Genomic DNA, 14,975 nt, shown 5'->3' with positions numbered 1-14,975 from the left:
ATTGACGAAAAACTTAAAAAACTACTAATTTACCGACTTCTCCCCCATCTCCCCCCCAAACCGGACGCTCAAAATGGTGTAAATTTTTACTGAATAATATGTGGACCATATAGAACAATTTGGTGTTGAAGGAAAACTTTTACTTTTGATGTCTGGGTTAGGCCTTTTTTTGGACCAATTATACTATACTACCTCCGTAACTTTGGAATCGTTCATTTTAGAAGGGTTATGCATAGGGCCTTTTTTATTTCAAATTTGATGCAGAACAATTTTGTGTAGAAGGTTGTTCATGCTAAACCGCTTAGTTTTAGAAATATTGACGAAAAACGTAAAAAACTACGAATTTGCAGCTTTCTCCCCCCTCTCCCCCCCCCCCCAAACCCGACGCTCAAAATGGTGTGACTTTTTTCTGAACATTATGTGGACCATATAGAACAATTTGGTGTTGGATAATAGCTTTTACTTTGGATGTCTGGGTTTGGGTCTAACTATACCATACTACTTGTCATAGACGTAGGACCTTTGCTGATTGTATCACAAAAAATCAAAAAAATCAAAATTTTGGATAAAATATAATTTTCTCTAATATTTTATTTATCTATATTTACGTCGTAAAGATAATTCAATAATTATGTTTTGTCACTATTTTCCTTTTTAACTCGGAATATACCAACACCAACTGCTCGAAAAATTTCCAAAAATATAATTTAATTGTTTCCCTATTATTTGTCAAGTCAAAAACAGTATAAGTCAAAAATTATTATTCGTATTAATTAAAAACAGTATTATTTGTATAAGTCAAAAACAGTAATATCTAAAGCTCTGCAATTATTTTTAGCTATATACATCGACCTTGACAATGAAGACAGCGATGATGACGAAAATAAGGAATATTCCATGTGGTCTGAACTACCGGATCTGCTTCTAGAAAAAATATTCGCTTTCTTAAATATCAGGGAAAAATATTACGCAAGTTTAGTATGTAAAAGTTGGTACAGAGCCTTCCATTTGCCTTACGTTTGGAGTCGGTTCATTCTGGAAGATAATACACTCACTAGAAGCAGGTTTAATTACTACAGCGGATGGCAGGTATTTTTTAAATATAACTTCAGATACAATTTTATAGCAATCGTCGGCTAGGAAGAACCAACGATGCCACATCAGTATCGCTAAGAGCTTTATTCTTCTTCCTCAGCTTTTCCCTTTCCGGAGGTCACTGTGCCTCACTTTTCTTCGCTACTCATTTCTATCCATCGTATCTTCTTCACCTAAAACGTTCTCTTTCAAGTCCTCTGTCACACAGTCCTTCCATCTTCTCCTCGGTTATCCTCTACCTCTCTTTCCATAAACTTATAATAGCTCTATCATTTGTCCCGCATATTTTTTTCAGAATATGTGATTTAATTTATGACTGTATATCAAGATTAAACAGGTAGGAACTTAATGAAGAACCTTGATGCAAACCAATCGTCCCTGGAAAACTTTCGGTCAATCCGACACAAGTCCTTACTTTGGTGTACACTCCCTCAACATATCCTTCACGAACCTTACGTTACATTTTTCCCTCATACATATTACATTTCTCCCTCATACATCTCCATAGCTCTTGTCTAGGATCTGTGTCGTACACGTTCTCTACTTCTTCTTCAGATGCAAATCCACTAATGGATGTTAGCGATCACATTTCCATTAACCCTCTGTTTCTTGCAATGTGTATCAGAGATTGTATGTCGTTAATCCCTGTCCATTGCCTAATGTTTCGGAGCCATGACATTTTCTTGCGTCCTATTTCTCTCTTGCCTTCAATTTTAACCTCGATTATAAGTTGAAGGAACTGGTATTTTTCGTTTCGCATGATGTGACCCAGATACGCCGTTTTCCTTTTCTTGATGTTTTCGAAAAGTTGGCGTTCTTGGTTGATTCTTTTAAGGACATCTACATTTGTGACTTTCGCCGTCTATGGTATCTTTAGGATACGGCGATAAAGCCACATTTCCAGTCCCTTCTATGCCATATAGCATCACCGACCACATGTAGCATTTAGTAAACCTTAGTCTCAGTGTAAGATCGAACTCTGAACAGGTCAGTACCTTCCTGGATTTTACGAAAGCTTGTTGAGCTTACACCTTCTCAAGATCTATAAATGCCAAATGCCTCTTTTCTTCTTGCCGTATTTTTCTATCAACTGTCTTCAAGCAAACAACGCATCTGTTGTCCTCTTTACTGGCATGATCCCAAATTGTTCTTCTTCCATCAATGTTTCTCTTATTAACCTTCGCTCTACAGTTCTCTCCCAAATTATCAGCAACATTAACTGTATCCCTCTATAAATCTTACAGTCCTGAATGTTTCCTTTATCTTTATATAATGATACCATCACACACTCTCTCAATCTCTATGAATTCCTTTCTTCCTCGGGCATCCTACTCATCATTTGTCACAAGATAGCAATCCCTTCCTTTCCTCTCAAGCTTAGAGCTTTATTCTAAGGTGCATATTTTCTATTGACGGTAATCCTCTTCTATATTTTCTCCTTCGTAAGGGTGTAGTGGCGTCATGTAATTTGTTTAATTATTTATGTTCAATTATCTCTCTCCTGTGCGTGTTGTTTTGCTCCGAAGAAAGAGTCATGTGCTTTATTTGATCCGGCCATCGTACTGGAGATCTTCCTCTAGACTCTAGATCTTTTGCCCGCTACGTTGCCTTCAACTATTATTAGCTCCATGCCTTCTCTTCTTCTGGTTATATGTCCAAAATATCTCAGTATATTTTGGTTGATAGTTGTGTCGAGTCTTGTGTATAATAATATGTTAGAACTTATTCTGTTAGAATTGAGCTATTTGTGCGATGTGTGGTTTCGTATGCGCAACATTCTATGGTAGACCCACATTTCAAATCCCACTATACGCTTCCAATCGGCTTTTTTGGTTGTCCAACTTTCTGAACTGTTAGTGGCGATAGGAAATATCGATGTTCGAACAATAGGCTATTGATTATATTCAAAATAAGATAGCTAAAAGGAACTACAACGTTAACGGGGTTTTATTATTTCATATGGTCAATGGACATCTATATATGAAAAAACTGCGTACCATTTAAACTGCGGAGTGCTACCATTTAAAGGGGTGCGTTTTTGAGAAATGGGTGAATTAGTTCCTGGGCATAGGTTACATTAGGGTGAGTTCTATGCACTTTTGGTATAAACATAGGGGAAGGGTGGGCAAGTCGACATACTCGAAGGTAAAATCGATTTATTTTGAAAAATGTAAAAGGTAACATGAATTAAAAAGCGCCATAATACAAACAAAACATTCTTTTTTAATATTTATCAAGTGAAAAACAAAATCAGAACTCCATTTTAAAACTGTAAATGTAAAACAAAAAAGAGACAAATTGTCATCTTGCCCTACCCTAGAGGGCAAGACGGCATATACGTGGATTTATACATAAAGTGATCAATTATCAAAACATAATTCGCAAATAAAGTTCTTAGCCTTCATTTATAGTCCTGCACACTCTGCATGAGCCCACATTTTACACATTTGGCAACGTAACCAGCCTTCTTGACATTTGGATAGGCTATATAACTCATTGCAATAGAGGCATGCGCAATCATCGTCGTCGTCCTCATTAAAGGGCTCTTCATAGTCTGATTTATTTTCATAGATTTTAACTGCCGCACTTCGTTCACTTTTTCTTAATTTTCCGGTTCTCTTATCTTGACAATCTTTTTGAGTGTCTTTATCTCCACATTCTAAGGTACCATCAAACACATTTTTCTTTACTGAGTTTTGCTTATTCCCTCTTACCTCTCTCGCTTTCTTAATATTCTGTTGTTCGCGAAGACTCTGGAGGTATGGACTCGTGGTAAGAACATCTTGGTAACTATTGGCCTTTCTTCTTCTGGACTTTCTTGCATTTCCCTGAGGAAGAGGTGAAATTTGCAACAAAACGTTTGTGACGTTATTAGCTGAAGACTCTACACGTTCATGTGGCTTTGTATTTACTGTTGTAGATGACTGCGGATCTTCTTCATTCAAATGTTCTGCTGCAGCGAAACATGCACCCGGATTAAGAGATTCAGTGTTTGCATTATCGGCCTCAAGTGGTACGTCAGTTACTGTGCTGGGCAAATACATGTGTTCTGGAAATACATCTGGGTTGAAAGGTGAGATCCCTGTTGCTTTGAATCCGCTTAAAACTATCGTTGGTATTGCGGTTTTATTGTAGGCGGAAGAAAAAAGCGAGGCGACCTGATAAAGAGTGATGACACGACTCGGATTTTCCTTCAACCATTGAGTTGCTGCTGCATCGTAGTAGTTACTTAGTGGCCCGAAAAAGCACACATCGAGAGGTTGGAGACGATGTGTGCAATGTGAAGGCAAGCAAAATAGCACCACTGAATTGTTTTTTGCAAGTTCCAATGCTTCTAAATTTTTATGGCTGACATGCCCGACTAAAATTAGCAGGGCTTTGTTTTTGGTGTTCGGTCGAACGTGTTTAATAAAGTGTTCCATCCACTTTAAAAATAGTTCCCCGGTCACGTAACCTGATTCATTGTACAAACATAAAGTCCCAAGGGGCGCTCCGTCGTATAATGTTGGATTGAATTTCTTCCGAGGAAAAATTATGGCAGGTGGAATATAAGTTCCCCCTGAACTCATGCACGCTACTACAGTTAAATGTACTCCCCTTTCCCCGCTGGTGATAGCACCCACTTGTTTCTTTCCTTTTAGCGCAAAAATTTTAGAAGTATTTTGTACAGTTGTCATCCCTGACTCGTCCATGTTAAAAATCATACTTTTGTCGATGTCTTCATTATTTATTACGTTACGTAGATTTTTAAAAAAGGTCTTTACTTGTGGTTTGTTAAAAGTTTCAGCGCGTGCCATTGATGTTGCCTCTGGCTGACGTAAAGATATATTCGGATGCCTTAGTCGAAAAGAGCGTAGCCAACCTTTGCCTGCAATTTTTTTCGTGTTATTGAATTGATGTTTTAACTTCATTCTCACTGCAAATTCATATGCCAAAATGCGGACATCTACGGTCGTTAAGCCAAAAAATCTGGCTTCCAGTGCTAGCATATGCTCCACTAGAGCCTCTTCTAGTTCTCGATTTAAGGTTGTTTCATGTCTGCCAAGATGCTTTCTTTTACCAACTGCTATTTTATTTCGATTCATGGCACGGCGGCGAAGTGTTGCCTGGGGCACTTGGTACTGCCTGCTAGCCTTTAACCAACCCATGCGCTTTTCCGCTACAGCCTGCAACGCTCGCTCCATGTTCTTCTCATTCCATGTCCCTCTATTGGTTTTTCTTTTATAATTAGAAACCATCTGTAAATAAAAACAGCAGTTGCAAATTTTAGGTCATAAAGGCCAAGGGCGGATCTATGGTGGGACGGAGGAGGAGCAATGGGGATAATTATTCCCCCAGACAGGTCCCACCATAATTTAAATGAATGGAAAAAACTGGATATAAATACTATAGGTAAGAGCTTAAAAATATACTAAAAAATATATAGGTACCCATGTTTTTACTTCTATATTAATAGCAAGTGCCCAAAACATTAGTTGAGCATTTTATTTTAAAGGAGTTTTGGATAAAAGTTGGGCCCAGAGTTTTTTTACCCTCCCCCAGAAATATTTCATAGATCCGTCCTTAAGAGGGCAAGATGACACAGCTATATTTCAACTTGCCCGCTAGCTCGGTGATCATAACATGAAAGCATGGTCGGATAAAATATAACCCTAAGAGCAGTTGCAATATCCTAAGGTAAAGATTAGGAACGCCCTTTTTATCTCTAAAATAAATTACGACAAGAAATGCTACGATGGCATAAATATATAACGAAACATATGGTACTTACATTGGACCAAGATACAAGAATGACACAAAAACGTAAATATTCTTTTAAACGTACGGAGCATCCGCACCCATAGACTATCAAACGATTACTGTGAAGGAGTAGATTCTAACGAGCGTACGGACTGAACGAATAATGGACTAGTTTTCGTGGTGGGGGCAGTGTGTCGTCTTGCCCGGCTATGTCAACTTGCCCACCCTTCCCCTACCTACATAAAAATTGTTCCTGGTTAAATTTCCTATCTAAATATCGCTTTTTAAAGTCAATGATACTTTTTTTTACAAAAATATATTTAAAAGAAAAAGCACAAAGAAACCCAAAAGAAAGCAATTTTGTTTTTTGTCCCATGACTTTTGTCCACGAGGATATAGGTATAGACATTGCTTTACAGAAAAAAAACCTACATATTTCTTCTTTAAAATGTTGTGTAGTAGAGGTAATTAGGATTTATAGTTTTCGAAATATCATTTTTCAAAGTTCGCCACTCACAGCAATTTTGGGCAATTTTCCTTGTAATTTCGCAAATATTGTTCTGTAACTTTTTTACACGTAACTTTAGGTATATGAAATGGTACACGTAATAGAAATAGAAATCAATTAGCTTTAAAATGGTCTACTGTCTAACGTTGTACGACTTTTTTTTAAAGAGATTATGGTTTTTCAAAGTTTTATACTTTTAATTATTTTTTATAATATAATATAAAAATAAAATTATATTATTATATGATATATTGTATATTATATAATATTATATTATATATAGTATATATAATATAATATTATATTATATAATATATAATACCTAATATAAAAAAAATATTATTTTTTACATTTTTTACGCTTATTTTTGAAATTTCTCATTATAACTTTTTTTCTTCTACATTTAGGTATATATTATATTATATAATAAAAAAAGCTTATTTTGTTTACTTTAAAATTTTGTATTACAAAAAATTCGAGGATTATTTTTGAATAAGATATTATTTTTCAAAATGTAATAAGTACTTGCAACGCTTTTTGATTTTAGGATTATTTTTTAAATTTCTCATTATAACTTTTTTTTTCTTGTACATGAATATACTATATATTGCTGAATAAAGAGGGCTTACTTTCTGTTCTTTAAAATGGTGTATCATCTATATTTAAATAATGGAAACCGAGTGATTCTTTGATATTTTTTTACCTGTATTATTTAAAATTATTTCTTTTACAAAAATTACATAAACATTAGTCTTAGAAAACATCACTTTAGTTAAAATTATTTAAACGTTGGCATTTAAAAAATTTCAAAATCAAAGTCCATCTCCTCGTTAGCATTAGCTTCAATATCTTCCTCTGACACCTCAGTTATCTTCTTCTTCTTAAGGTGCCGAGACCGCTTGTCGATCGTTGGCTCTCATGTTGCGCAGCATATTAACAATCATTGTCTTATTTACAGCCGCACGAAATAGTTCAGTGCTAGTTTTCCCAAACCATTGGCGTAGGTTTTTAAGCCAAGAAGTTGTACGGCGGCCCACACTTCTTTTTCCCATTATTTTACCTTGCATGACAAGGTGAAGTATGTCATATTTTTCTGGGTGACGCATTATATGACCAAAGTATTCCAATTTGCGCCTTTTAACCGTGTTCACTACTTCGCAACTTTTATTCAAACGTTGCAAAACCCTTTCGTTTGTGACTCTTTCTACCCAACTGATCTTCAGAATACGGCGGTAGACCCACATTTCAAATGCTTCTAGGTTTTTTAAAAGCGATTCTGTCAGTGTCCATGCTTCAACCCCGTAAAGTCTGCACAGGATTTTCTTAAATTTCATAAAACTTGTTCTTGCTTTGGCAATTCTACTTTTTATTTCTGTACTAGGGTTCCAGCTTTCATTAATATGAGTACCCAGATATACAAGATTACTTACTCGTTCAATTGAGTCATTACCGATTGTTACGTTATAGTTATTATTATTTACGGCTGCCTGTTTACTAATAACCATAAACTTTGTTTTTCTTGCGTTGAGTTTGAGTCCATATATCGCGCAGAATGCCACCATTCGATTCAATAACGCTTGAAGATGTTCAATTGATCCAGTCAGCAACAAGGTGTCATCTGCGTATCTGATATTGTTCATAAGCATACCATTAATGAGTATTCCCTCTTTTGCGTTTTCCAAGACTTCATTTAAGATTGTTTCAGCGTAAAGATTAAACAACATTGGTGACAATATACAGCCTTGTCGAACTCCGCGCTTGATTTTTACTTCTTCAGAGCACTGATTCGCAACCCTAATACATGCAGCCTGGCCCCAATACAAATTTGCGATTATTCTAATGTCCCTACCGTCCAGACCGGTAGTTTTGAGAATATGTAGCATTTTTTCATGGCGAACTTTATCAAAGGCCTTTTCAAAATCAATCGCGCACATGAAAACGTCATGATTTACATCTCTGCATCTTTGAATTAAAACTTGGGTTGCGAATAGTGCATCACGCGTTCCAAGGCCACAGCGAAAACCGAATTGAGTACTTGAGATTCTTTCCTCAATTTTTCTATATGTTCTTTGATGAATGATTCTAAGAAACGTTTTCAATACATGACTCCTTAGGCTGATGGTGCGATAGTCGCTGCATTTTGTGGCTCTGTGTTTTTTTGGTAGTACAACAAATGAGGATTTAAGCCAATCTTTAGGAATTTTTCCGCTTTCATAGATTAAGTTGAACAATTTCGTAAGTATCTTAATGCCCTCGACACCTAAAAGCTTTAGTGTTTCTACGTAAATCCCATCTGGTCCGATCGCCTTCCCGTTTTTTGCGTTCTTTATAGCGTATTGCACTTCTTCCTTAGTTATTGGAGGACCGCTTATGTCATTTAGCGTTTCTAGTTCGCTTCTTTCATCATCGAATAATTCCTTTATATATTCTGTCCATCGTATTAGTTGACCTTCGATATCTATTATAATTTTTCCGTTTTTATCTTCGATTAGTGGAGGATTACATTTTTTATTCAGTCCTGCAACTTCTTTCAGTTTTTTGTGCATATTGAATGCGTCATAGATACGCTCGTAGTTCTCAATTTCTTTACATTGTTGTTTATGCCACTCTGATTTAGCTGATCTTATTTTTCTTCGAATCATACTGTTTAGCTTTTTGTATTCTGTCAGATTAGCATTCTTATATTTTCTTCTTGCATCCATTAAATTCAATATCTCTTCTGTCATCCACTGTTGCTTATTCCTACGCTGATTTTCCATTAGATGGTCTTCTTGGACTTTTTCCAATGTTTCTTTGCATGACTCCCATAATTGTTCTTCTGAATTTTTATTTCCCAATTTCTGAAACTGATCTTCTAATTTATCGGTTACTATTTCTTTCACTTCCGCATTTGAAAGTTTATCTTTGCTGATCCTAGGAGATATTTTGGGTTTTTTAATCTTTTTAAATTTAAGTAATACTTTAGCTGCTAGTAAGTTGTGGTTGGAGGGTACATCCGCTCCTGGATATGTTTTGGAGGACAAGATAGCATTTCTATATCTTTTTGATATACAGATATAATCAATTTGATTTCTTACTATTCTTCCATAAGTGTCCATAGGAGATTTCCAGGTGTAAAGTCGTCGCTTAGGCAAGTCAAAAAAAGTGTTGGATATTACTAATTGTTTTTCTACACAAAATCTAATCATTCTATCTCCACGGTCGTTTCTCGTTCCTAAACCAAACTTGCCAACGACATCTTCTTCACTACCTCTTCCAACCTTGGCATTGAAATCCCCCAATACAATGTTTATATCTTGGCTTCCTGTGAGTGATAATAAATAGTCTAGATCTGAATAAAAGCTTTCGACAACTTCATCGTCATATTGTTGTGTAGGTGCGTATACCTGAATGATGTTTAAGTCTGTACGATTTGTTTTTATTTGTAACATTATTAACCTATCTGAGTATAGCACGATATTTTTTACTGATTTTGCGACATTTTGTTCTAAAATAAATGCCACACCATTTCTATGTTGCGGACCTTCTTCACCAGAGTAGTAAATTTCATAATTATCTAACGTTATATGGCCAGAACCCGGCCACCTCATCTCGCTTATACCTAAGATATTTATATTTAACCTTCGCATTTCCTTGATCGTATTGTGAATCTTTCCAGATTCAAACATAATTGTAATATTCCAAGTCGCTATTAAACATTCCTTATCTATTACCAAATTTGATGAATTACAGGGAATTCGCTTGCTGACGACTAGGGAAACCCTGCTGTTTCCCACGCCGAATCTTGGATTCCGAGTCCCATGATTAGTAAATATATTTACATTATTAACATCTGTCATCATGAGTTACTAGGGAAGTTATAATCAGGTAGTTTCCCGTTGCTTTCCTGATTCCACTGCCGTTGACTGAATTTTCAGCTCATCCGCCTTCGGGGCCGATTTCTCAACCCCAGGGCAATAGAGTGCCCTTCCGTACCTCCTGGTAACGGTTGATTGCTTATACCGGCGCACATTCGGTTTTTATTTAGGTTTAGGTTCGCAGTATCGCAGCCGGTTAAATCATTATTTGATTGTCGCCTGCGACTTTATGGCACCGCACCTGTTAGGAATTATATTCCTTAGCTGCGAGCCACTAATGACACAGCTGCTGTCCTGTGTCATGTCCTCAGTTGATCCGCCGGTACTTATTTGGCGAAGCCTTATTCGTACCTGTCCTGTATATCTACAGGAACGTTCCCTATCAGCCATTGGGACGCGCCGTGTTGGGGTTAAGGACTTCCCCATCCAGGTCTGTCTTTCACAAAGTACTGAAAAACCCCTACCCAATTCAGAGCTCTTCCTCCATGCAAACTAGACCTAGCACGGTATCATGCTGTCAGTTATCTTAGAGTCCCACAATTAGTACCCATGCACATGCACCCTTTGCAGAATATTGAAAAACTAATTCCTATCTTCCTACAACCGCAGTTTTTTGTACATCCTTTGGTACATTTACATGCTATTTTTTCAAGCAAAGCTTGTGGTGCAGGAGCTTTGACAGTAAATATTGGAATTAATCCATATTTTGAAGTTTGCCCGGCCGAGTCAAGTGGATCCAAAGTATTACCTATAAAAAATAAGATTCAATCATAACACACAATCACATAAAAAAGTTATAAAGAGAAATTTAAAAAATAATCCTAAAATCAAAAATCGTTGCAAGTACTTATTACATTTTGAAAAAGCATATCTTATTCAAAAATAATCCTAGAATTTTTTATAATACACCATTTTAAAGTAAACAGAAGAAGCTTTCTTTTTTATTATATAATATATACCTAAATGTAGAAGAAAAAAAGTTATAATGGGAAATTTAAAAAATAATCGTAAAAAATATAAAAACTTGTTAAAAGTATAAAATCTTGAAAAAGATAACCTCTTTAAAAGAAGTCGTACAACATTACACAGTAGAACATTTTAAAGGTAATTGATTTCTATTCCTCTTACATGTACCATTGCATATGCCTAAAGTTGCGAAGAAAAAAGTTACAGAAAAATATTTGCGAAATAACAAGGAAAATTGCCCAAAATTGCTGTGAGTGGCGAAATTTGAAAAATCATATTGCGAAAACTGTAAATCCTAACGACCTCTACTAAGCATCATTTTAAAGAGAAAATATGTAAGTTTTTTTCTGTGAAGCAATGTCTATACCTATATCCCCGTGGACAAAAGTTATGGGACAAAAAACAAAATTTCTTTCTTTTGGGTTTCTTTGGGCTTTTTCTTTTGAATATATTTTTGTAAAAAAAAGTATCTTTGACTTTAAAAAGTTATATTTAGATAGGAAATTTAACCAGGTACAATTTTTATGTAGACGTGTTTGTACCAAAAGTGCATAGAACTCACCCTAATGTAACCTGTGCCCAGGGACTAATTCACCCATTTCTCAAAAACGCACCCCTTTAAATTGTAGCACTCCGCTGTTTTTTCATATATAGAGATTCATTGACCATATGAAGTAATAAAACCCCGTTAACGTTGTAGTTCCTTTCTATAGTACATAATCAATAGCCTACAAGGCGTAATTTTGTGTTTTTTGTTATGTCAGTGTTCTTCCATATTTTTGTGAGTTTGGCTGTTGACGATCTGGCCATTGTGATGCGACGACCAATCCTCGAGGTCTTCGCATCCTCCACTGTTAGTAATAACAGAGCCTAAGTAATCAAATTGTTTGACCCCTTCGTAACTTGCCATGTTTCTTATCTCTGCTTGGTTGTTTCTGATTCTATTGATGTTCATTACTTTGGTTTTCTGTATGTTTGTTTTCAAACCACATTCCATACTCACTGCACCTAGCCTATTCATAATTTGTTCTTCTGGTGAAAACTCCAATATAACGTTGTCATCAGCATAACGTAGTTTTTTTTTTTATTTTTCTTCCTCCTTGCCATTCGTCAAAAAGTTGACCCTTAATATTTAATACCAAAGCCAATAAGTACCAAAAAATGTTTATATACTCCGTTTTTATTTTCAGTATGTTTTGGATCATGTCAGGTGCCAATCATGTCTTGCAGGCTACGGAAAGCATTTCAAACACTTGACAATAAGACCAATGTTTAATTTTTACAATCTATACGAATTTATGAACATGGTTTCTTGGTATGCAGAACAAAGAGAACAAAAGGAAAATGTAGAGCTGGGTGTAGGTAGCAATATCAAATTTTTTAAGTTTACTTTCCCTTGTAATATGACAGCAAGGGATGATACGGAGAGGATTAGGTTATTTGGAACTGGAGGTAAGTAGTATTATTAATGCCTGGTTGCACCAACCCATCTTAAGCTCCAGCTTAGCCCAGCTTACCCATAGATAGGGCCGTCTAAAGTCTCACTTACGTTGCACCATAATTTTTGATTCTCATTTAAGCACATGAATATGTGCTTCATTTAAGGGCTCAATATTTTGAAGAGCTCCTGAATATCCAAAATTTCACTGATAAAAACAATGAAAATGGTGGAAACAACGGAGAACATGAGTATCAAACGGCCGAATTAGAAATAACCCCACCAAGCATGGAAGAAATTACGCATGCCATAAAAACGCTTAAAAACAATAAATCCCCTAGTCTGGACAATATTGATGCAGAGCTAATTAAAACAGGCGGTCATGAACTCATAGGTAAGTAAAATCCATCAATTAATAGAAAAGGCCTGGCAACAAGAAATAATGCCAAAAGAATGGTGTGGTAGTATTATTGTACCCATAAACAAGAAAGGAAAAAAGGAATCATGCTTGAATTACAGAGGAATCTCACTAATCAACACTACGTATAAAATATTGGCTTCGATATTATTAAAAAGATTAGTACCATACGCCGAAGAAATAGTTGGTGACTACCAGTGTGGTTTCAGGCCTGGCAGATCGACTATTGATCAAATATTTACATTTACAATAAGACAAATGCTTGAAAAGTATTGGGAATATAATCAGGACGTGCATCAGATCTTTAAAGACTTCAAACAGGCTTATGATTCAATTAATCGTGCAACATTATGGAAGGTAATGATCGAGCTCAGCGTACCCAAGAAACTAGCTGCGGTAACACAAATGTGTTTAAGTAACTCCTTTGCACAAGTTAGAATAGGGGGAAAAATATCAAATGATTTCTGCGTAAATTCTGGACTGAGACAGGGAGATCCGTTGTCCCCATTGTTGTTTAACCTGGCCTTAGAATATGTCATGCGGAAAATATATCACAAAATCAAACCAGACATAACTGATCGAGGAGCAAAAATCATACTCGCCTTTGCCGATGACGTAGACGCAGTAGCACAATCAACATTAGAAATTAAGGATATATTCTCGAGCTTTGAAGAATCTGCATTAAACATCGGTCTAAAAATAAATGAAGACAAAACAAAATAATGGTCGTCTCAAAACAAGAACGACGGCGAATAAGGCAAAACATTACTATAAACGATCACAACTTCGAAGTGGTATAAAGAATTTAAATATCTAGGAGCAACAATCTCAAATGACAACAAATTAGAACAAGAAGTTGAAACGAGAATAATGGCAGGAAACAGATCTTTCTTTGCAATGCAACATCTAATAAAGCCAAAACTTCTTTCACGAGGTGCAAAGGTCCAGGTATATATAAGACCATAATAATACCAGCAGTCGCGTATGGAAGCGAAACATGGACGCTATCAAAAAGAGAAGTAAATAAATTGCTGGTGTGGGAACGTAAAATCCATCGAATGATATATGGCCCTTGCAGAGACAGCGTGACAAACGAATGGAGGCGCAGATACAATAACGAGCTAGAGTCTCTATTCGAAAAAGAAAATCTAGTCAGATATATAAAGGCCAATAGACTCAGATGGGCAGGGCATGTGATACGCAGTAACGACAATCGCCTTATAAACAATGTGTTCTGGGAAAGACCAGATGGAAGAAGGTCTGTAGGACGGCCTAGAAAAAGGTGGAAAGATGCAGTCAAAGAATATTTAGAGAAAATGGGAATGCGACAATGGGAATTAGTGGCACAGGACCGACAAACATGGAAGGCAATAGTAAACGCGGCAAAGACTCACGAAGAGTTGTAGCGCCATTGATGATGATGATGATTTAAGCACATCTTAACTGAGGCCAAGTTTAAGATGCAATCCACGTGGCAATCCATTGTGGCAAGCTGAAAATTGATCTAAGACTCAATAGTACAACGCGTATATTTCGTTAGCTGAGCTTAAAGCACGTCTTAAGCTTAAGATATGTTAGTGAAACCAGGCCTAAGACTTTTTATGGAAAGGAACCGAAACCTCTGTTACAAAAACCTCATTTTATGCAGGTTCGTTCAGGTGAATGTACTGTAGGTACCATACATAAGTACCATACATACCGCACATTTGTTTTCGATTAGAGATACGCGACTTAAGGAAACGCTAAAATCAGCAACATTGCTTATGAAAATGAGTTGCATTGGCACTGTAGAATCGGCGAATGACTGAATAAATCCGCGTGACTCGGATGTGGAAAGAGGGGAAGCAGTATTGCCGTGTATTGGGTGTACTCATATATCTAATTTAAAAGTAAACACACGGTATAAAAAACCGGTGTCCAAAAGTGACATAACTTGTCGCAGTGCTCTTCGAT

The 14,975-nt window shown here is 36.2% G+C and overlaps 1 protein-coding gene across 8 annotated transcripts in view; it reads left to right on the top strand.

The window, feature by feature from the left end:
* LOC114340299 (uncharacterized) overlaps positions 1–14,975 on the top strand; it is a 44,221-nt gene that overhangs the window by 13,972 nt on the left and 15,274 nt on the right. For all 8 annotated transcript variants that reach the window (XM_050642619.1, XM_050642625.1, XM_050642618.1 and 5 more), the window contains 2 exons: positions 839–1,089; positions 12,357–12,618. In XM_050642619.1, the coding sequence (XP_050498576.1) occupies positions 839–1,089; positions 12,357–12,618 (513 nt within the window). The remainder of the gene's footprint in view (positions 1–838; positions 1,090–12,356; positions 12,619–14,975) is intronic.

The sequence above is a fragment of the Diabrotica virgifera genome, chromosome 2, assembly GCF_917563875.1.
Source record: "Diabrotica virgifera virgifera chromosome 2, PGI_DIABVI_V3a".
NCBI lineage: Eukaryota > Metazoa > Arthropoda > Insecta > Coleoptera > Chrysomelidae > Diabrotica > Diabrotica virgifera.
This window is presented reverse-complemented; position numbering and strand designations above follow the sequence as displayed.